Genomic DNA, 24,551 nt, shown 5'->3' with positions numbered 1-24,551 from the left:
TGGGGCTAAAGTTAGGGTTAGGGTTTGGATTACATTTACGGTTGGGAATAGGGTTGGGATTAGGGTTAGGGGGGTGTCTGGGTTAGAGGTGTGGTTAGGGTTACCGTTGGGATTAGGGTTAGGGGTGTGTTTGGATTAGGGTTTCAGTTATAATTGGGGGGTTTCCACTGTTTAGGCACATCAGGGGCTCTCCAAACGCGACATGGCGTCCGATCTCAATTCCAGCCAATTCTGCGTTGAAAAAGTAAAACAGTGCAACTTCCCTTCTGAGCTCTCCCGTGTGCCCAAACAGGGGCTTACCCCAACATATGGGGTATCAGCGTACTCAGGACAAATTGGACAACAACTTTTGGGGTCCAATTTCTCCTGTTACCCTCGGGAAAATACAAAACTAGGGGCTAAAAAATAATTTTGGGGGAAATTTGTTTTTTAAATTTTCATGGCTCTGCGTTATAAACTGTAGTGAAACATTTGGGAGTTCAAAGTTCTCACAACACATCTAGATAAGTTCCTTAGGGGTCTAGTTTCCAATATGGGGTCACTTGTGGGGGGTTTCTACTGTTTAGGTACATATGGGGCTCTGCAAACGCAATGTGACGCCTGCAGACCAATCCATCTAAGTCTGCATTCCAAATTGGACAACAATATTTAGGATCCAATTTCTCCTGTTACCCTTGGGAAAATACAAAACTGGGGGCTAAAAAATAATTTTTGTGGACAAATTTTTTTTTTTTATTTGCGCGGCTCTGCGTTATAAACTTCTGTGAAGCACTTGGTGTGTCAAAGTGCTCACCACACCTCTAGATAAGTTCCTTAGGGGGTCTACTTTCCAAAATGGTGTCACTTGTGGGGGGTTTCAATGTTTAGGCACATCAGTGGCTCTTCAAACGCAACATGGCGTCCCATCTCAATTCCTGTCAATTTTGCATTGAAAAGTCAAACGACGCTCCTTCCCTTCCGGGCTCTGCCATGCGCACAAGCAGTGGTTTACCCCCACATATGGGGTATCAGCGTACTCAGGACAAATTGTACAACAACTTTTGGGGTCCAATTTCTTCTCTTACCCTTGGAAAAATAAAAAATTGGGGGCAAAAAGATAATTTTTGTGAAAAAATATGATTTTTTAGTTTTACGGTTCTGCATTATAAACTTCTGTGAAGCACTTGGTAGGTCAAAGTGCTCACCACACCTCTAGATAAGTTCCTTAGGGGGTCTACTTTCCAAAATGGTGTCACTTGTGGGGGGTTTCAATGTTTAGGCACATCAGTGGCTCTCCAAACGAAACATGGCGTCCCATCTCAATTCCAGTCAATTTTGCATTGAAAAGTCAAATGGCGCTCCTTCGCTTCCGAGCTCTGTCATGCGCCCAAACAGTGGTTTACCCCCACATGTGGGGTATCGGCGTACTCAGGACAAATTGTACAACAACGTTTGGGGTACATTTTCTCCTGTTACCCTTGGTAAAATAAAACAAATTGGAGCTGAAGTAAATTTTTTGGGGAAAAAATTTAATGTTCATTTTTACTTAAACATTCCAAAAATTCCTGTGAAACACCTGAAGGGTTAATAAACTTCTTGAATGTGGTTTTGAGCACCTTGAGGGGTGCAGTTTTTAGAATGGTGTCACACTTGGGTATTTTCGATCATATAGACCCCTCAAAATGACTTCAAATGAGATGTGGTCCCTAAAAAAAAATGGTGTTGTAAAACTGAGAAATTGCTGGTCAACTTTTAACCCTTATAACTCCCTAACAAAAAAAATATTGGTTCCAAAATTGTGCTGATGTAAAGTAGATATGTGGGAAATGTTACTTATTAAGTATTTTGTGTGACATATCTCTGTGATTTAATTGCATAAAAATTCAAAGTTGGAAAATTGCGAAATTTTCAAAATTTTTGCCAAATTTCCATTTTTTCCACAAATAAACGCAGGTAATATCAAAGTAATTTTACCACTGTCATGAAGTACAATATGTCACGAGAAAACGCAGTCAGAATCACCGGGATCCATTGAAGCGTTCCAGAGTTATAACCTCATAAAGGGACAGTGGTCAGAATTGTAAAAATTGGCCCGGTCCATAACGTGCAAACCACCCTTGGGGGTAAAGGGGTTAAATGAGAAGGTGTGTCCAAACTTTTGGTCTATACTGTATATATATATATATATATATATAGTTATATTTCATAGAGAGATAGAGTAGCCGATAATTCATTTGTCGGCTTCTTCAACAACATTGCAGAAGCCAACGGGATAGGAGACATGGTTTACATACAATAACCATTGCAGAACAGTTAGATTTATATATGTCAGTGACTAATACTGTTAGTAGTATGTGTGTGTAAAATTTGGGACCTGTATGTATTTAATAAAAGAATGTTTTCACAGAAAATACTGGCGTGGGCTCACGTGCAATTTTCTGCGCCAGAGAGGGAAAGCCAGTGACTGAGGGAAGATATTAATAGCCTAGAAAGGGACCACTTGTCCAGCTTGGATACCCAATACTTGTAAGGCACAGAGGAATCACAAAAGACACTGGTAGGGTAGGCAAGGTACTCCTTCAACGTCTTCCAAGACTTTTCCATCATTGTCAGAGTTCCCTGCACATCAGGGCCTGGGTGCTGGGAAGGTCTGAGAAAACTGTCCCAGACTTTTGAGACTGTTCCCCTGCCTCTGCTGCTGCATCTGGTGTGTGTCTCCCATGTCTCTACTCCTTTGCTGCCCAAGGAACTATGACCTCTGCCGCCAGCGTTCTTAGATGGGAATTATTTTAATTAGGCCGGGGACACACACAACGTATAAAAAAACGGACCGTTTTTGAAGGACGAGAATCGCACAAATGTTACCAAAACATTGATCCGTGTGCAGTGCGAGGATGCGATTTTCTCGCATCAAATGATCCGTGTGACATCCGTGTGACATCCGTATGGCATCCGTACTGCGTGTTTTTATCGCAGGCTTGCAAAACCGACATACGGCTATACAAGGGGTCCATGTGACAAAAAAAAAAAACATATATACTGTCTATATATATATATATATATATATATATATATATATATATATCAGTAGACACATAAATGTATATATATTATTATTTCATCCAGTGCGATATAGCAGAAAGCCGGTAATTCAATTACCGGCTTTTGCTTTCTCCTTCCTAAAACCCGACATGATATGAGACCTGGTTTACATACAGTAAACCATCTCATATCACCATTTTTTTTGCATATTCCACATTACTAATGTCAGTAGTGTGTCAATGCAAAATTTGGCCGTTCTAGCTAGTAAATTAAGGGGTTAAATGGCGGAAAAAATTGGCGTGGGCTCCCGCACAATTTTCTCCGCCAGAGTGGTAAAGCCAGTGACTGAGGGCAGATATTAATAGCCTGGAGAGGGTCCATGGTTTTTGGCCCCCCCCTGGCTAAAAACATCTGCCCCCAGCCACCCCAGAAAAGGCACATCTGGAAGATGCGCCTATTCTGGCACTTGGCAACTCTCTTCCCATTCCCGTGTAGCAGTGGGATATGGGGAAATGAAGGGTTAATGCCACCTTGCTACTGTAAGGTGACATTAAGCCAAATTAATAATGGAGAGGCGTCAATTATGACACCTATCCATTATTAATCCAATACTAGTAAAGGGTTAAAAAAATACAAACACATTATTAAAAATTAATTTAATGAAATAAAAACAAAGGTTGTTTTAATATTTTATTGAACGCCCAATCCAATCACTGAAGACCCTCGATCTGTAACAAAAAAAAAATAAATAAACCAACAATATCCTTACCTTCCGAAGATCTGTAAAGTCCAACGATGTAAATCCATCTGAAGGGGTTAAAATATTTTGCAGCCTTGAGCTTTGCTAATGCAGCGTTGCTCCTTGCTGCAAAACCCTGGAGAATGAAGGTAAAGTAGGTCAATGACCTATATTTACCTGCATTTGCGGTGAGGCGCCCTCTGCTGGCTGTTTCTAGATCGTGGGAACTTTCCTAGAAAGCTCCCTGGCTCGAGTTCATATGAGGACAACCAGCAGAGGGCGCCTCTTATGATCTCGAGCCTGGGAGCTTTCTAGGAAAGTTCCCACGATCTAGGGACAACCAGCAGAGGGCGCCTCACCGCAAATGCAGGTAAATATAGGTCATTGACCTACTTTACCAACATTCTCCGGGGCTTTGCAGACATGAGCAACCTTGCATTAGCAAAGCTCGTGGCTGCAAAATATTTTAACCCCTTCAGATGGATTTACATCGTTGGACCTTACAGATCCTCGGAAGGTATGTATATTGTTGGTTTATTTTTTTATTTACAGATCGAGGGTCTTCAGTGAGTGGATTGAGAGTAGAATAAATTAATACAACAACCTTTGTGTTTATTTCATTAAATTAATTTTTAATAATGTGTTTGTGTATTTTTTTTAACACTTTACTAGTATTGGATTAATAGTGGATAGGTGTCATAATTGACGCCTCTCCATTATTAATTTGGCTTAATGTCACCTTACAATTGCAAGGTGGCATTAACCCTTCATTACCCCATATCCCACCGCTACACGGGAATGGGAAGAGAGTGGCCAAGTGCCAGAATAGGCGCATCTTCCAGATGTGCCTTTTCTGGGGTGGCTGGGGGCAGATGTTTTTAGCCAGGGGGGGGCCAATAACCGTGGACCCTCTCCAGGCTATTAATATCTGCCCTCAGTCACTGGCTTTACTACTCTGGCAGAGAAAATTGCGCGGGAGCCCACGCCAATTTTTCCCGCCGTTTAACCCCTTAATTTACTAGCTATATACTAACATTAGTAGTGTGGAATATGCAAAAAAAATGGTGATATGAGATGGTTTACTGTATGTAAACCAGGTCTCATATCATGTCGGGTTTAGGAAGGAGAAAGCAAAAGCCGGTAATTGAATTACCGGCTTTAAAGCTGTCTAGCGCTGGAAGAAATATTAATATATATATATATATATATATATATATATATATATATATATATATATATATAACTACTATATAAAGCTGAATGTGTGTGTGTGTGTGTATGTGTGTATGTCCGAAATTGGCATCTGCACCGTCGCAGCTACAGCCACAAAATTTTGCACAGTCACACGTCTGGACCCCGAGAGCGTCATAGGCTATATTGTGAGGCGAAATTTTAACCCCGCGCGTTTCAATTCACCAAACAATTTTGCCCCTATCTACATAATGGGGAAAAAAGTGAAAGGAAAAGTGTTGGAAGCGTCGCAGCTACAGCAACAAAATTTTGCACAGTCACACGTCTGGACCCTGAGAACGTCATAGGCTACGTTGTGAGGTGAAATATTAACCCCGAGCTTTCCAATTCACCAAACAACTTTGCCCCTATCTACATAATGGGGAAAAAAGTGAAAGGAAAAGTGTTGGAGGCGTCGCAGCTACAGAAACAAAATTTTGCACAGTCACACGTCGGGACCCTGAGAGCGTCATAGGCTACGTTGTGAGGTGAAATTTTAACCCCGCGCGTTCCAATTCACCAAACAATTTTGCCCCTATCTACATAATGGGGAAAAAGTGAAAGGAAAAGTGTTGGAGGCGTCGCAGCTACAGAAACAAAATTTTGCACAGTCACACGTCGGGACCCTGATAGCGTCATAGGCTTCGTTGTGAGGTGAAATTTTAACCCCACGCTTTCCAATTCACCAAACAATCTACATAATGGGAAAAAATGAAAGGTAAAGTGTAGGAGGCAAATTGACAGCTGCCAGATGTGAACAAGGGGGACTTAAAGAATGAGAGCAATGGCGCCAAAGAGTATATACCGTACAGTTGCTAAGGTGGGGCCTCGACATGGGATACTCACCACACACGGGGATATGAACACACACAAAATGCGCCACACACTACAACGTGCTTGAACACACATTACCCTCAGCACACATTTCACCACAAATACACCAACCTCGCCACATAAAAGTCAAAACACAAAAGTCGCCACTCAAAACTCGCCACGCGCAGAACTCGCCACATGCAAAAACTAGGCTCTTGCAAAACTCGCCACAAGTGCAAAATTCTCCTCATGAAAAACTCGCCACACGCAAAACTTGCACACGCGGAAAAATTGCCACATGCACAAAAGTTGCAACACATGCAAAAGTTGCCTCACACAAAACTTGCACATACTCAAAAGGCACCACACATAATACTCGCAACGCGCAAAACTCGCCATGCGCAAAACTTGCTGCACACAACTTGCTACACTAACCTGTCACATGTAACTCGACACACAAAAAGTTGCTACACGCATGTTGCTACACAAAACTCATCTCACAAAAGTCGCTACATGCATGTCGCCACACGCAACTCAACACACACAACTTGACAAACGAAACTCGCCCTAAAACACACAAGTCTGGTATTATCCTTCAAAAATAAAAATCTGATTAATAAGCAGACAAACTACAACAATTGCACCATATAGGAAATACGGCAGCTGTCAGTCACATGACCTGTCTATTATGTGTATGTGTGAGCTAATATATACTGCCAGGGGGAGGGCTTCCTGTTGGCTGGGGATTTATCAGGCTGCCAATTTAGCTTACAAATACTGAGTTAAAAATACTGAGCAAATAACGTGTGAACGAGGTCTAATACAGGAGGAGATGACACACAGGTATATACTATATACAGGGGAGATGACACACAGATATATACTATATACAGGAGAGATGACACACAGGTATATACTATATACAGGAGGAGATGACATACAGGTATATACTATATACAGGAGGAGATGACATACAGGTATATGCTATATATAGAAGATGACATGCAGGTATATACTATATGCAGGAGGAGATGACACTCAGATATATACTGTATACAGGGGAGATGACACACAGGTATATACTATATACAGGAGGAGATGACATACAGGTATATGCTATATATAGAAGATGACATGCAGGTATATACTATATGCAGGAGGAGATGACACTCAGATATATACTATATACAGGGAGATGACACACAGGTATATACTATATACAGGAGGAGATGACATACAGGTATATACTATATATAGAAGGAGATGACATTCAGGTATATACTATATATAGGGGAGATGACACACAGCAGGTATATACTATATACAGGGGAGATGACATACAGGTATATACTATATACAGGAGATGACATACAGATGTATACTATATATAAGGGAGATGACAAACATGTATATACTGAGGTGATGAGGTGAAAATGAGAGGTGTGAGGTGAAAATGAAAAGGTGTGAGTGCAAAATGAGAGAAGTGAGGAAAAATAGTGGAGTGATCAGAAAATGACAGATGTGAGGTTGAAATGACAAGTGTTAGGGGGGAATGAGAGGAGTGAGGGAGAAAATGAGAGGTGTGAGGGAGAAAATGAGAGATGTGAGGGGGAAAATGAAAGATGTGATTGGGAAAATGAGAGGCGTGATGGGAAAAGAGAAGTGAGGTGCTATAACTAACCACAGATATTTACTATGCCCAGGCAACGCCGGGCTCTTCAGCTAGTATATATATATATATATATATATATATATATGTGTGTCTCACTGACATATATATATATATATACATATATATATATATATATATATATATATATCCTATGTGTACACATTTATTCAACCTATTCTATTCTAAGCTGTCAGTGTGATTTTACTGTACACCGCACTGAATTACCGGCTTTTCTCTCTAACAGCGCTGCGTATTCCTCGCAAGTCACACTGCTGGTCTGTGTGTGATCCGTATTTTTGGGGCTTCCATAGACTTTCATTGGCGATTCTCGACCAAGAAACGCTGACAATCGCAGCATGCTGCGATTTCACTCGGATCCTGAATACGGCCGAGAAAATATCGGATGATGGGAGCAGCCCCATTGATTAACATTGGGACGAGTGCTATGCGATTTTTTATCGCATTTTACTCGTCCGTATTACGGTCTAGTGTGACCCCGGCCTAAGTCTTCAACTAGGGCTTTCTGGTACTGCAACATTTTATTATACTTCTGCGACAAGGGAAGGAGAGATAGAAAGTTCTACTTGTAGTGTGGGTCTAGAAGGGTGACCAACCAGCAATTAGTGCTTGCCAAGATTGATATAACACGAGGGTCATGGGAAAGGCAGCGGTACATAAACTCAGCCATGTGTACCAGACTACTAACAGCCAATACTTCCCTGTCCCCAGCAAGAGGACGACTGTCCATCTTCTCCTCATCCTCCGCCTCCCTCTCCTCCTCATCTTCAGGCCATCCACACTGTACAGACAAGATGAAGGTAGAGTGGGTAGTACCGTCTGCAGCGTAGGCCATCAACTTCTGCCCCTCCTCCTCATTATCACCCAATCCCCATTGGGAAAATTTGATAAGGCTGGGTTGTGTACCACCACCCTGTATAGTTTCTTGCTCCATCTTAATTTGCTCTGCCTGCAAAGCCTCCTCTTTTAATGTGAGCAGCAAGCGTTTCAGTAGACAGAGAAGCAACGTTGCTTATGATGTCATCGACACTCACCATCTTGGTCAAGTCCTCAAAAATTAGAAGAACCGCACAGATGTCAGACATCCATGCCCACTCATCAGCTCTTAGGTATGGAGGGTAAGATTTTTTTTTTCAGTATGTACATATAATATTTATTTTGCAATCTATGGGGCAGGTCACTGAGGGATCAGTGACCTGTCAGCAGTATTCATTATGTATAGCTAATCAGAGCACCACATGAAGACCCACACACAGGCAACCCAGGAGTACGAGCATATCATTAACTCAAAACTGAAAATAAAAATTAAACAGCAACCACAAGACGGATTTCATTACCAGGTATCACTAATCAGTATAACAGAGCAACCTGACACCTTTTGTAGGTTACTATGCACAATCCTGCTGACAGGTTCCCTTTAAAAACAAAAAGAATATTAGTATTGAGAACTTAAAGGGCTTTTAGTATGTGTTGCAGCAGAAAGGACGTGCAATTAACCCTATCCTGTCCTACTCTATCCCTTCAGCACAATCTCTCCCTAAGTGCTGATAATAGCGGTATGAATATTGATTATAATTAGCCCTAATAAGGGCTGTTGTTGCAGTTGAAATATTATCCCTGCCTATACGCATCTAAAACTCTATCCCTAGCTCAGCAGTGCAGCACCTCTCCCTGCTCTGCATGGGTCTGGGGTACAGTGTGCCGAGCATGGCGTCAAAGGTCTTATATAGACCTGATGATGCTATGCAGCCAGCCAGTCACAGTAATGCCACAACCAAGAAGGCTACGGCATTACAACGACTGACAGGCAATCCTGCATGTTTATTGACTGTTAACAAGTGCCATACATGTGGGTCAGGGACGCGAGTTTCTGCACGAGCATTCAAAAATACTCGCCGAGTAACGAGCATTTTATGCACACTGATACTTGAGCAAGTGACGATCAGTGACAAGCAGGCTTGCTCATCACTAATAAATACTTTACTTCTGAATATTCTTATGTGCTGTATTTCAGACTTCTTTCTGTTCCATTGCTCAAATAGAGTATTTTCAGTAGCTTTACCTGGTAGTCTGTTTTGAAGATAACAAGCTGTCATGACTGGTTCAAACCAATATTTTGTTGGCAAATCTGCATCAAATAGCATACTACTTCCACTTTCACAAGGTGTCCGGTTCCTTCTTTCCACTAGACCATTTTGTTTAGGGTTGTATGGCACAGCGGTCAGAAACATGATTTAACTTTTCCTTAAAACGCTTTGTCTCATCACTTTTATATTCAGTTCCACTATGTTCCACTATCTGCATGCAAAACATTTGGCATGCTCTAGAAACTGTTTTATACTTGAGCGAGATATATTTCAGGTTTCTCTGGAACTTCATCTTTGCTGTGAAGCAGATAGGCATCTTGAACAATCATCGATAAATGTAAGAAAATATCCCTTCTTTCCAGCAGTTTGAGCACTCATTGGATCACAAACATCTGTGTGTATTAAGTCCAGAAGCTGTTCTGATTTTGTAGTACTATTCTTAGGAAAGGTTTTCTTGACATTTTCACTTTAACACAGCTAATAATCTTCGTTGTCTGTTTACACAGATCGACTGTAATACCATCAGCAAGCTGTTTTTGAACTTTCTTATTCCTACAGGGTGTCTATGAGTAAGACGCCTGTGTCATATTATTGTGCTGCTTATGTTTAGCAGTGTAAACATGTTCCTTGCATTTTAGCTGGTACAACTCATCTTTGATTTTTCCTTCTGCTAGTGTGTGACCTTCTTTTGAGATTATACAGCTGTCATATTTAACTAACTTGATTTCCTTGTCTTGTGAGTTTCTTCACAGAGAAAAGATTGCTTTCAAGACTAGAGACATACAGTGGGGGAAAAAAGTATTTAGTCAGCCACTAATTGTGCAAGTTCTCCCACTTAAACAGATGAGAGAGGCCTGTAATTTACATCATAGGTAGACCACAACTATGATAGTTAAAATGAGAAAACAAATCCAGAAAAATCACCTTTCTGAGTTGGCAAAATTTATTTAGCAAATTGTGGTGGAAAATAAGTATTCTTTCACTAACAAACGTTCATCTCAATATTTTGTTATATGTCCTTTTTTTGGCAATGACAGTGGTCAAACGTTTTCTGTAAAGGTACCTTCACACTCAGCGATACTGCAGCAATACCGACAACGATGTCGATCGCTGCAGCGTCGCTGTTTGGTCGCTGGAGAGCTGTCACACAGACAGCTCTCCAGCGACCAACGATGCCGGTAACCAGGGTAAACATCGGGTTACTAAGCGCAGGGCCGCGCTTAGTAACCCGATGTTTACCATGGTTACCATCGTAAAAGTAAAAAAAACAAACACTACATACTTACCTTCAGCTGTCTCTGTCCCCGGCGCTCTGCTTTCCTGCACTGACTGTGAGCACAGCGGCCGGAAAGCAGAGCGGTGACGTCACCGCTGTGCTTTCCGGCTGGCCGACGCTGACACAGGATGCAGGAGGAGTGCAGAGAAGCACAGCGCCGGGGACAGACAGCAGAAGGTAAGTATGTAGTGTTTGTTTTTTTTACTTTTACGATGGTAACGAGGGTAAACATCGGGTTACTAAGCGCGGCCCTGCGCTAAGTAACCCGATGTTTACCCTGGTTACCAGTGAAGACATCGTTGAATCGGCAAAAACCCCGAAACAGCTGTCTGTGGATGGATACCATACTTGGCATAGGTGGCTTTCCTTCATAGGTTGCTGCCCTTCCCGTGGTTGTTCCTTCCCGGGGAAAGGCCTGGCTATTCACTGCTTGCGTCGAGAAACACGTGATGGTGTCTCCGCAGCTTCTTTACATGCATCTGCATATTTCCCATAAGGGATGGGGGCAGTGTTCTGGAATCACTGCGTTGAGAAACACGTGATGGTGTCTCCGCAGCTTCTTTACATGCATCTGCATATTTCCCATAAGGGATGGGGGCAGTGTTCTGGAATCACTGCGTTGAGAAACACGTGATGGTGTCTCCGCGGTGTTGGATGTTTTGGTCTCCCCGAGGCCAATCATCTGTGCCTTTATAGCCTTTTTACTAGGCACTGCTCCTAATAGCCAGATTCCTACTCCACACTGATGAGGGGCAAAAACCCCGAAACAGCTGTCTGTGGATGGATACCATGCTTGGCATAGGTGGCTTTCCTTCATAGGTTGCTGCCCTTCCCGTGGTTGTTCCTTCCCGGGGAAAGGCCTGGCTATTCACTGCTTGCGTCGAGAAACACGAGATGGTGTCTCTGCAGCTTCTTTACATGCATCGCTGAATCGGCGTCACACACGCCGATTCAGCGATGTCTGCAGGGAGTCCAGCGACTAAATAAAGCTCTGGACTTTCTGCAGCGACCAACGACATCACAGCAGGATCCTGATAGCTGCTGCATGTCAAACACAACGATATCGCTAGCCAGGACGCTGCAACGTCACGGATCGCTAGTGATATCGTTGTGAAGTTGTTTAGTATGAAGGTACCTTAAGTCTTCACAAGGTTGGCACACACTGTTGGTGGTATGTTGGCCCATTCCTCCATGAAGATCTCCTCTAGAAAAAAAACAATAAGAAAAAACTCTTAAAAATACTTTTAATAGATATGCATTAAAAGATGCTGACCATCATTGAACAATAAATACAAAATACCCACACCCAGGGTTGGGCGAGCCAGTGGACACAGGGCACAGCAATGCAAAAAGTGGAAAAAGGGAAGGAAAATGTATGCCTACACAGTTCCCTAGAGGGCTCCTAATTAGATACACCCTTCCTGTCAGTGGAGGTTGGCACCCTAGAAATCGATGTGGCGCCCCCACTCCTCGTCGGCTGTCCCTCCTAGCCCTGGGTGTCCCTGCCAACTTCCCAAACCCCAAACCCCACACACATACAGCCTCTATCTAGCCAAAAAAAGGGCAATACAATTGCCTAATAAATAAGAAAAAAGACAGGAAAAAATATATAAGGTATATATTAATTGACCTAGGGTAAGTATTGCAATAGGGTAAAATGGCCCTCAGTACTCAGGTCAATATTTATTTAGATTAGTAATCCAGAATAGACTAGTTCACATCAGGGGACAATGGATAGGAGCGTGCCGAAGTGGCGATAATACCCAGTGATCAGTATGATCACAGGGTATTATCGCCACTTCGGCACGCTCCTATCCATTGTCCCCTGATGAGCCCTGATGGGAGAGGGTTAGGTACCGTCACACAGTGCAATTTTGATCGCTACGACGGCACGATTTGTGACGTTAGATCGTCGCTTAATTATCGCTCCACTGCGGTCACACTTCACGATGTACGGCGCTGGAGCGATAATTTCATGACGTATTTGCGATGTAGAAGTCGTATGGGACAGTCGTACGGTCGTGTCACACAAGACGATTCAGAGCAAATTTTGCATAATCTGTGCGTGACGTTGTTCACTAGGGGGCGTGTCGAGCTGCTAGCTATGTGCTGATAGGCCACAGGTTCTGTGCACACAATTGGTTGGAAAATTTGTCACCTGAGCGCTATTGTTTCCAAGCCACCTCACCGGTTTCAAAATTTCCTTTCTTCACTTTGTACTTGGACACTTGTTGGACTAGGACATCGGATTCAGTATTTCACAGAATATTCCACGCTTTGCACCGCAGCTTCGAGGTATGTTACACCGCTTGGGCATAGTGGATGGAACGATGTACTGTCGTCATGAGCGCTTCGTTCCGTCGCTGAAGCGATGCGGATGGTACGCTGTTGTGACTGGTTGTGACTGGTGGGCTAGAGTGTGGTAGATGGAACGCTGTTTGGTCTGCATGACCGCGTCGTTCCGCCGCTGAAGCGATGCGGATGGTACGCTGTTGTGACTGGTTGTGTCTGGTGAGCTACAGCGTGGCAGATGGTACAATGTATGGTCACCATGAGCGCTTTGTGTGGCTGCTGTATGGAAGCGGGCGGTACACTGTTCTGGGTTATGGTGGCCTATGGCGTGGCAGATGAAACAAGCGATGCGGATGTTACGCTGTTGTGACTGGTTGTGACTGGTTGTGACTGGTGGGCTAGAGCGTGGTAGATGGAACGCTGTTTGGTCGGCATGACCGCTTCGTTCCGCCGCTGAAGCGATGCGGATGGTACGCTGTTGTGACTGGTTGTGACTGGTGGGCTAGAGCGTGGTAGATGGAACGCTGTTTGGTCGGCATGACCGCTTCGTTCCGCCGCTGAAGCGATGCGGATGGTACGCTGTTGTGACTGGTTGTGACTGGTTGTGTCTGGTGAGCTACAGCGTGGCAGATGGTACAATGTATGGTCACCATGAGCGATTTGTGTGGCTGCTGTAGTGAAGCAGGCGGTACACTGTTTTGGGTTATGGTGGCCTATGGCGTGGCAGATGGAACAATGGATGGTAGGCATGAGCTTTGTGTGGCTGTTGTTGTTAAGCGTTTGGCACACTGGCAAAAGTATTGTTTAAAGGACTCTTTGTCAACCGTGTAATTTTTTTTTTTTTATAATTATTTTTCAGATGTCAAATCGTGTGGAATTCATCAGGGAATTCATCGAAATATACCAGTCTTTTCCCTGCCTCTGGAAAATCAAATCTCCAGAGTATTGTAACAGGGAAAAGAGGCAGGAGGGTTATTTAAAGCTCATTGAGCTTTACAATCGTCATGCACCAGAAGAGCCAGCAAACGAAGCGGTTATTAAAAAGAAAATTCAGGCGCTCCGCACGGTGTGGAGGAAGGAGCTTAACAAGGTTCTTCACACTACAAAGTCCGGGGCTTCCACCGAAGATGTTTATGTGCCAAAGCTTTGGTATTTTGAACATCTGAATTTTCTGAGGGACCAAGAGGTGCCACGGCCTTCCACGTGTTTTCGCTTGTTGGCACCTGTGGAACAAATTGTTTCGGAGAACCACGCCGAGCAGGAGTCACAAGGGCAACAAGTAAGTAGCTCTTTGGACGAAAGTTCACCAATGTGTCCTATAATTACATAATTTTTCTCTGCATTTTATGTTTTATACTTCTGATTATCACATCAGTTTGAAGTTATTACAAAAACATGTCCACATAAGTAACCCTGTCGCAGTAAAGTATTATATGTGGAACATAATATGTATGAAATGGCGATATTTCTAAACCATACCATCTAAGCAATATAGAAAATAGTATCGCTTCAAGCTGCCGATGTACTCTTGTTGATACGATTTAGACTATAAAATATTAATCAGGTTCCCCTAGCAGTCAGAACAGTGTAGTTAAAAGTATTAAATAAATGGGAAGGTTAATGAATATTACTAAGCTTAAAATATATTACAACCTTTTTTTACCTACTACGAATATATAGTTTGGATGCGGTTATGGTGGTCAAACTTTTTGTTGCCAGGTTCGTAACTTGTTTTTTTTTTTTTCCCCAGGATGACAGTGCGCAGGACAGTACACTGGACTGTTCACAGGACTGCACGACAACAGATTTAGTGGAGGCGGCACCTGCCAGGACTCAATCGAGGCAAGGTCCAAGGAAACGGAAAGCCACCTCAGACGTTTCACATGAACTGTTGAGCCTTGCAAAAAAGGTGTTAACAAACAATGTTAGCCCTGCGTTGCAGGGGTTTGGACACTATGTTGTTGACAAACTGGCCAAAATGGACGACAGCCAAAGAACACTAGCGGAGCGTCTAATATTGGAAGCAGTAAACAAGGGTACAGATGGCGATTTGGACAAGCACACTCGTTTGGTGTCTTCCCGGCCAATGCAGCGGACAGAGCCCTCATATTACAATGGTTGGTCACAGTGTCAGACACCAATGCGACACAATGTTCCCGTTTCCCACTTCGGCCAGCCACCCCCTAACTCCTACACGCCAATACCTTCACATATGGCTTCGCCCGTCAGGCACCAAAGTTATCAGCCGGAAGAATCGTCGTATCACAATTTGTGATTTCCTAACTTCTTTTACATTCCTTTTTATTTTATTGTCTTGTTAAAATAATGTTTCAAATAAAAGCTTTTATTAGAAATTCTATCACAACTGTTTGATTGGTGTGTCTCGATCACAGCACTGTATGAGGGCACAAATTAACGTAACAAATTCATGTACAGTTAACTAATACAAAAAAAATGGAATCATAGTTTAACTAAATATTTTTAATGTAACAACCAAAAATGTATTATTGGCCCGCCTCCAACTGCTGGCACATGTCCCGAAGCTTCTGCAGCTCCTCCATTGCCACATTGTGCTGCTCCTGAATCCGCGCCATAGTGTGGATAAGCCTTTCTATGCCGGCTTCAAGATCCTCCTTGTTCACACTGACGACAGCTGTGGGTCAAAAAACATAACATTAATAACACTGTAGTCTCCCGATGTGTCTTTGCTTCTGTGAAGGAAAAACGAAAAAAAAACAGTCAGCATATAAGGCAATACTGACTTGGGGGGGGTGGTGTTTGGGTTGGGGGTGAAAGAGTGGGCCTGCCACAAAATCAAAATAACTTTATTGTGGGAACCTACTAGGATGTTGAGGCACGGAGGGCACTTCGGGATCAGAGTCCATGTTGAATGCCTCGTGCTGTCGGCGGCGGCGCTGTCTCTTTGCCTCTGTGAAGGGAAAAAAAAAAAAAGGTCTGTTAGCATATATGGCAACACTGGCTGCCGGGGGAGGGGGGGGGAAGAGGGGACCTGCCACTGAATCCAAATCACATAATTGTGGGAACCTACTAGGATCTGGAGGAGTTGACCCGGAGGGCACAGATCCAGAAGAGGCTGTGCGGGATGCCTCGTGGCGGCGGTGGTGCTGTGTCTTTGCCTCTGTGAAGGAAAAAAAAAAAAATTTTTTTTAAAAAAAGGTCTGTTAGCATATATGGCAACACTGGCTGCCGGGGGGGGAAGAGGGGACCTGCAACTGAATCCAAATCACATAATTGTGGGAACCTACTAGGATCTGGAGGAGTTGACCCGGAGGGCACAGATCCAGAAGAGGCTGTGCGGGATGCCTCGTGGCGGCGGCGGCGCTGTCTCTTTGCCTCTGTGAAGGAAAAAAAAAAGGTAGGTCTGCAGTTAGCTGTGCCACATAGTATTTTTCACCGTTCATACTGTCCCATAGCTGTGGCACATAGTGGCTCTGCAACGTTCAAACTGTCCCATAGCTGTGCCTCATAGTGGCTCTGCAACGTTCATACTGCCCCATAGCTGTGGCACATAGTGGCTCTGCAACGTTCAAACTGTCCCATAGCTGTGCCACATAGTGGCTCTGCAACGTTCAAGATGTGGCACATAGTGGCTCTGCAACGTTCATACTGCCCCATAGCTGTGGCACATAGTGGCTCTGCAACGTTCAAACTGTCCCATAGCTGTGCCACATAGTGGCTCTGCAACGTTCAAACTGCCCCATAGCTGTGCCACATACTTTTGGGTACCTGCGTACTGACCTCTGCGAATCTCCTTGCGAAGCTCCTGCAGGCACTCTGGGCTTTTGGACTTGAGATCGCCCCATTTTTTCACAATCTGGGCCTTGCTGCGAGTTATCCCAAACCGCTTCCTGAGGCCCTCAGACACCACACGGACAACTTCATTCTTGTGCTGGTTGCGGTGCAGCACCAGCCCAGTTGTCTCGTACTGCATCCGATCCATTGTTCCAATAAGGAACTTGAGCTCTGGGATGCCCATAGGTGGACCACGGCGACTGGCAGCCATTATCAAGATGTCAGGGAACCAAAACAAGCTAGCGCTGTAACGTCATCACGCCGTCATAGACCACGAGCGTACATTACGTGACAAGGGTACAGATGGCAATTTGGACGAGCACACTCGTTTGGTCTCTTCCCGGCCAATGCAGCGGAGAGAGCCCTCATATTACAATGGTTGGTCACAGTGTCAGACACCTATGCGACACAATGTTCCCGTTTCCCACTTCGGCCAGCCACCCCCTAACTCCTACCCGCCAATACCTTCACATATGGCTTCGCCCATCAGGCACCCAAGTTATCAGCCGGAAGAATCGGCGTATCACGATTTGTGATTTCCTAACTTATTTTACATTACTTTTTTTTTTATTGTCTTGTTAACATAATGTGTTAAATAAAAGCTTTTCTTTGAAATTCTATCACGACTGTTTGATTGGTGTGCCTCGATCACAGCACTGTATGAGGGCACAAATTAACGTAACAAAGTCATGTACATTTAACTAATACAAAAAAAAATGAATCATAGTTTAACTAAATTTTTTTAATGTAACAACAAAAATTTTTTTAACCCGGTAATAATATGTATTATTGTCCCGCCTCCAACAGTTGGCACATGTCTTTAATCTTATTCAACTCTCCGATTGCCAGATTCTGCTGCACCATAGCAGGGCCACATAGTGCTCTGCACCATTCATTATTGCACCATAGCAGGGCCACATAGTGCTCTGCACCTTTCATTATTGCACCATAGCAGGGCCACATAGTGCTCTGCACCTTTCATTGTTGTACCATAGCAGGGCCACATAGTGCTCTGCACCTTTCATTATTGCACCATAGCAGGGCCACATAGTGCTCTGCACCTTTCATTGTTGTACCATAGCAGGGCCACATAGTGCTCTGCACCTTTCATTGTTGTACCATAGCAGGGCCACATAGTGCTCTGCACCTTTCATTGTTGCACCATAGCAGGGCCACATAGTGCTCTGCACCATTCATTATTGCACCATAGCAGGGCCACATAGTGCTCTGCACCTTTCATTATTGCAACACAGCAGGGCCACATAGTGCTCTGCACCATTCATTGTTGCACCACAGCAGGGCCACATAGTGCTCTGCACCATTCATTATTGCACCATAGCAGGGCCACATAGTGCTCTGCACCTTTCATTATTGCACCATAGCAGGGCCACATAGTGCTCTGCACCTTTCATTGTTGCAACACAGCAGGGCCACATAGTGCTCGGCACCTTTCATTGTTGCAACACAGCAGGGCCACATAGTGCTCTGCACCATTCATTATTGCACCATAGCAGGGCCACATAGTGCTCTGCACCTTTCATTATTGCAACACAGCAGGGCCACATAGTGCTCTGCACCATTCATTGTTGCACCACAGCAGGGCCACATAGTGCTCTGCACCATTCATTATTGCACCATAGCAGGGCCACATAGTGCTCTGCACCTTTCATTATTGCAACACAGCAGGGCCAGATAGTGCTCTGCACCATTCATTGTTGCACCACAGCAGGGCCACATAGTGCTCTGCACCATTCATTATTGCACCATAGCAGGGCCACATAGTGCTCTGCACCTTTCATTGTTGCAACACAGCAGGGCCACATAGTGCTCTGCACCATTCATTATTGCACCATAGCAGGGCCACATAGTGCTCTGCTCCTTTCATTATTGCACCATAGCAGGGCCACATACACACCATATACACACCCAATTAACCCTTCGCCGTGCAATACTTTTGGGTACCTGCGTACTCACCACTGCGGATCTCACGGCGAAGCTCCTGCAGGCGCGCTGGGCTTTTTGATTTAAGATCTCCCCATTTCTTCACAATCTGGGCCTTACTTCTCGTTATCCCAAACTGCTTCCTGAGGCCCTCAGACACCACCCGCACAACTTCATCCTTGTGCTGGTTGCGGTGCAGCACCAGCCCTGTGGTTTCATACTGCATCTGATCCATAGTGGTAATCATGAACTTTAGCTCTGGGACACCCATAGGAGGATCACGTCGCCTGGCAGCCATTTTAAGGATGTCAGGGAAGCAAAGCAAGGTAGCGCAGGCACGCAGGAACGCTGTAACGTCATCACGCCGTCATATACCACGAGCGCACATTACGTGCCGCACCGGCGTTATATCTTCATCGTTCGAACGTCATTTACTATGTGCGTTCCTTCTGTAGCGCTCAGCCGTCACAAATGTGACGCTGTCCATAAACGGCAACGCTATAGCGATGCGGATCGCGCGGGAGAACTGCACAGTTAAGGACTTCCTCTGGGCGTGGTTAGGTGCTGCTTTATAGCGTCTTTTTATCTGTAATGGCTGGAAGACAGAGATCTGCCCCTTTGGGGCACACCGAGCTCCGGTTTTTGGTACATCGCATGGATGCACTTGATTATGAGTGCCAGAAGACTCTCCCAGCACACCCGAACCAACATAAGCAGGAGGTGCTGCGTCGCATTGTCCAAATGCTGGATAGGAGGTTTGGCGTCCGCCGGAGTGCGCAGCAGTTGCGTAAGAAATGGGCCGACCTCCGACACAAAAATCCACACCTTCTTGCTGAGTTGCGTGCGGAGACAAGGCGAGGCAAGTACCAGTATGGGGGAATTGGGCGATGCACGCTTTTATGAGGAGGTAGGCCTGCGGGCTATTTTTTGGGGGGGGGGGCTCTGGAATCCCTGTTCTTTGTTTTTAAAACATTGCTTTTCTTTCATTTATGTGTAGAGAGAAGGCGACGGCAACACAGACCTGCCATTGCTGCCAGTTCTCCTTCATCCACCAACAGCAGCAGGCCACAGCCCAGGACCTCACGTAAGTGTACCATCACTCATAGAAATGTAATTATAGCATAGGTGACATAACAGTGTAGCGTACATATTGTATACATTATCCTGCGCGCACAGTGCCCGGAGGAGAAATAATGGCAGCTAATCAGTAGACGCGCACAGCCGTGATGCTCTTCTAGTACTGCGGCATACACACAGTGTCGCACATAATACGGAGCACACACAGCGCCGCACACACAACGACGTACACACCGTGCCGCACACAGTACCACGTACACATCGTACGGAACACACAATATGGAGCACACACAGTACTACACATATAAAAGACAAGCTTCTCTGTTACAACTTCTCCAGTGCTGCTGCAAAACACGATCAGAACACAGCGTTCATTCCCTTTGAATTTTAGGACTAATTAAAGCAGGAACCGTATTGGTTTAAATGATTCCCTTTGCTCTGCACTTGGTTTACAACATACAGTATAGGAATGTCTAAACATTTTGTTTGTTTCATTTATGTGTAGAGAGAAGGCGCCGGCAACAGGCACCTCTCATTGAGACAAGCTCTCCTTCATCCGCCACCAGCAGCAGCCCAGAGCCCGGGACCTCAACATGTTTATTGACCATGCGGCCTCGCACCCCAACACCACCCTCAACACCTCCCTTCCGGCCCTCATTTTCCTCCCCCGGGTCGGCGGCCTTCTCCCCAGAAGCTACCATACGTAAGTGACAAAAACAGCGAGCGCTTTGCAACGGCGTGTTCCATAGTTAAACAGATCTGTTATTATTTCCTTTTAGCAGCAGTGGCCAGATGTCATGGATGGGAAATAAGCAGTAGTGGTTCTGGCAATGAAGAACCGGCGTCCCTTCTCCGTAAGTATTAAGATAATACGAGTGGATATCTCGGTGGAATGTCACAATTGACAACAAAAACTGTAAAATTTAATTAAAAAAAAAAAAGCCCTGTGTGCCCGGACCAAATAGAAATTTACAACACACTCAATTTGGTCCAGCAACAGAGGTCGATAGGTATTTTCAGCGGAATCACCATCAGTTCTCCAACCTCTTCTATCCACAGAACCGCCCACCGTGAGAGAGCTCCTGGCCAGACAACTGCGCCTGGAGCGTACAGCAGCGCTCCTGCAGCAGACAGCAGCGCTCCTCCAGGCTCAAGTTGAGCAGCAGTGCGTGATGCTGCGACACCTGTTGGGCCGTGGAAGAAGATAATTTTTCTTTTTTATTGTTTTTTTGGTTATGTTATATTTTGGAGTTAGATTGTTACATATAAAGAAATTGTTATCTAAAAAAAAAAAATTCTCATTATTTAATGTTTATGGAGCTATAAGGGTTTACAACACTATTTTTTAGGCATCTCATCACATTTTAAGTCATTTACAGAGGTTTATATGATTGAAAATACGATTCTGTGTGGGTACACCTTTGTTTGTGTGCATGGCAGAGCTTGGAATGGAAGGAAGTCAACATTTGACTTTGGAATGCAATATAGACCGACCGCTATAACGTAGTATCTAAAATGAACAATCAACAATAACGGGAGAAATAAATACAATTTAATTTTATTACAGAAAAGACAGTGACCTACTCGCAAATTTACATTGTGGACACGAAAGCATAACATACATATTGTTGAGTAAACAGCAAAACAAAAAGAAATATTTTTTTTATACGGCGCGATCCTGCCAGGGTACAGCTCCAGAACCATTAAAGTACTGACAGTATTTTTCTCGACAGTCCCTTGCATCGTCTGCCTGTCTGCCAGATCCAAGTGCTTGAAGAGCTGTTAAATTATCAGGTTGTGTACGCCATTCCCCGGGCACAATATCTCCGGTTCTTGGGTCCACTGCATCAATAAACGAAGGAGGAGAATAGGAGCTCGTATCATGATGTCTCAGGAAATTATGGAGCACACAGCATGCCAAAACCACAAAGTCTATAGACGGCAGCTTCAAGTTGATAGCTGTGTGGAACACTCTAAACCGATTAGCCATAATCCCAAAGGCATTTTCAACCACACGACGGGCCCTCGACAACCGGTAATTATAGATTCGGCGCTCCGGTGTGAGTGTTCTCTGTGCAAATGGCTTCAGCAAATGTGGATGAAGAGGGAAAGCTTCGTCTGCGATGAAAACAAAATTGAGGTTTGCTTTTGTGTCTTCATTTACTGGCAACTGCAGTTGATTGTTCCTTAAGCTTTCCCCAAATGAAGTGTGTTCAAAAACTCCACCGTCGGAGACTCGACCATTCATGCCAACATCCACATCGACGAACTCATAGTTCGCATTGACAAGGGACATGAGGATCACACTGAAATATCCTTTGTAGTTGAAAAAAAAGGATCCAGAGTTGGCTGGTTGCGTGATGCGCACATGCTTTCCATCTAATGCACCACCGCAGTTTGGAAACTGCCACAGCTGATCAAAATCGGAAGCAATCTTCTTCCAGTCCTCCGCCGTCTTGGGAAACTGCAAGATGAGAAGGAAACAAGTACAAATTAGGTCAAATATATTGTTGTGCACATACACTCTCATGTGGACATCCTAGAGTGATTGACACACAGTTTTGATTAGTATAACAAAGTTATAGTCAACAATCCAGAATATGCAGGCAGCCATTTTATCAGACGGTTTCACTGACTGAGAGGGGGTGCAAAACAATATATCAAAATAATATAACCTATTAAATTACGTTGGGAGCAGCAAATAAAAGAAGGGTGGCGCAGGATTGGAGCAGCACATGTCAGAATGGAGCCGCAAAATGGGAGCAGCACATGTCAGAATGGAGGCGCAGGATGGCGCAGGATCGCAGCAGCACATGTCAGAATGGGGGCGCAGGATGGGAGCAGCACATGATAGGATGTAGAACATATACCAATAGAAATGCGCGCAACCAGGGCGTAGAACGGGTTAAATAGCTAGTATAATATATCGACATAACACAACAGCCAAAATAATATAGTAGTACCTCCATATAATGCCTTAAGCTGTGCACAATGGCCTCGCATGTCTCCGGAATCACAACGCTCAGGAAAGGTCTGGAAACAGCTGCGGAAAACTGCAAATCCTGAAGAGACCTTCCTGTTGCCAGGAACCGCAGTGTCACCGCCAACCTTTCATCCACGGGCACGGCTGCACGCATCGGCGTATCACGCCTTTGTATGAGTGGCGTAACAGCAGACAGTATTATTTGGAAGGATTCCTCTGACATCCGAAGGTAGTTTCGGAAATCATGAGGGTTATTGTCACGTAACTCTCTTATGAGACCCATGTGTGACAATGTGGATCTTTTCTGCAGCCAGCTCCAGGTCCACATGCGACGTTTTCGTTTAGGACGTCTCTCCTCTTGGAGACGTGCTGCCTCAAACACCAGGGCAGCAGCAACAACAGAACTCTCATCGGAAGTGAGCATAGTTCCTAAAAATAAAACAAATGTACAATAAATACACGTGCTTACAAAACAATGTTTTGACCATTGATCTAATAACTATATATGTTACTACTGGCATTAAATGGGGCAGTCAACCATCTCGATCTGTAAAAGGATTAATTAATTGGGCCACGCTACAGCTGTGTACCTGAGGTTCTCTGGCCTACCCTACTCTCCATAAAGGAACAATCGACCACGCTCCAGCGTTTATCCCCGTTGAAGCGCAACATCTGCTACGCTGTAGCGTTATGCATACCTTTTGCGGTAAAAGTCTGTAGTTATAGTAGTTATAAAAGTACAGGGAATCCAGCGAATTTAGGAGTTCTGTATCCAGCACGTGCTACAGAGAGAAATGAATAGCGCGCTCGACAGCTCCGGTTTTATCCGCTTGGAACAATAGTCCTTTGTCTGTCGAATGAGCGCACAGTATTGTACCGCCCAATCAGCACACGGGAGGTGGAGAATTTTGCGCTCCTACGTAGCCAGCTCCTCCGCCCTTTACATCGTATACAATATCGTGCACACCTTTGTTACACCATGCGATCATGCCGCCACAGCGGGACACTAGACGACGAAAGAAAGTTTCAAACGATGTGCTACGACGTACGATTCACAGCGGGGTCCCTGATCGCAGGAGCGTGTCACACACTGCGATATCGTAACTATATCGCTCGAACGTCACGAATCGTGCCGTCGTAGCGATCAAAATTGTACTGTGTGACGGTACCCTTAAAACGCATAGGGACGCTGTATAAACACTGGGACAAAAGATCTGAAATGATAAGATAAGTGACCTATTATGGTGGCTTGATTATGATATTGCACTGCACCATTTACCATGATATGTATTATGTGACACCAGGTTGCTCTGTTCTGTGATTGCACACCGGGCCCAGAGATACTGGGATTATGTACCCTATGTGAACTACTTTTCTATGAAGATTATGAGATTTTGTGAACTCTTTCCATGAAGATGTATGTTTTCCTCTTGTGGAGGACAACTATGGAATATGAGCATTTTTCTGGTGCGGTATATTTTTACCAATCTTATATGTGGATATGTGACGCAGATATTTGATCATATCTATAGCTAGTCATGGTCATTGTGTAAATTCTGCAGTTGGTCTCTAGCTAGTCTATTCTGGAT

At 44.4% G+C, this 24,551-nt stretch overlaps 2 protein-coding genes and 1 long non-coding RNA gene across 4 annotated transcripts in view; all 3 read right to left on the bottom strand.

Moving 5' to 3' along the window:
• Positions 1-24,551, bottom strand: part of ISOC2 (isochorismatase domain containing 2) — a 241,972-nt gene that overhangs the window by 51,503 nt on the left and 165,918 nt on the right. The window lies entirely within an intron of this gene.
• On the bottom strand, positions 15,609-16,288 carry LOC138650871 (uncharacterized). The gene is made up of 3 exons (XR_011315411.1): positions 16,198-16,288; positions 15,991-16,077; positions 15,609-15,801 (listed from the first exon to the last, which is right to left on the bottom strand). It is a non-coding gene; the product is annotated as an uncharacterized lncRNA (long non-coding RNA).
• Positions 21,510-23,728, bottom strand: LOC138652124 (uncharacterized). Its single transcript, XM_069742866.1, has 2 exons — positions 22,943-23,728; positions 21,510-22,443 (listed from the first exon to the last, which is right to left on the bottom strand). Exons 1-2 carry the CDS (start codon positions 23,384-23,386, stop codon positions 21,643-21,645), a joined length of 1,245 nt encoding a protein of 414 aa, XP_069598967.1. The 5' UTR covers positions 23,387-23,728; the 3' UTR covers positions 21,510-21,642.

The sequence above is a fragment of the Ranitomeya imitator genome, chromosome 10, assembly GCF_032444005.1.
Source record: "Ranitomeya imitator isolate aRanImi1 chromosome 10, aRanImi1.pri, whole genome shotgun sequence".
NCBI classification, from domain to species: Eukaryota; Metazoa; Chordata; class Amphibia; order Anura; family Dendrobatidae; genus Ranitomeya; species Ranitomeya imitator.
Note: the sequence above shows the minus strand (reverse complement) of the source record. Positions and strands in the feature narration are given on the sequence as shown.

Coding starts and splice junctions, on each gene's coding strand:
- LOC138652124 (XM_069742866.1), bottom strand. CDS start 23,386: ATGCTCACTTCCGATGAGAGTTCTGTTGTTGCTGCTGCCCTGGTGTTT. Junction 22,444..22,942: donor GCTTAAGGCATTATATGGAG/GTACTACTATAT, acceptor CTCATCTTGCAG/TTTCCCAAGACGGCGGAGGA.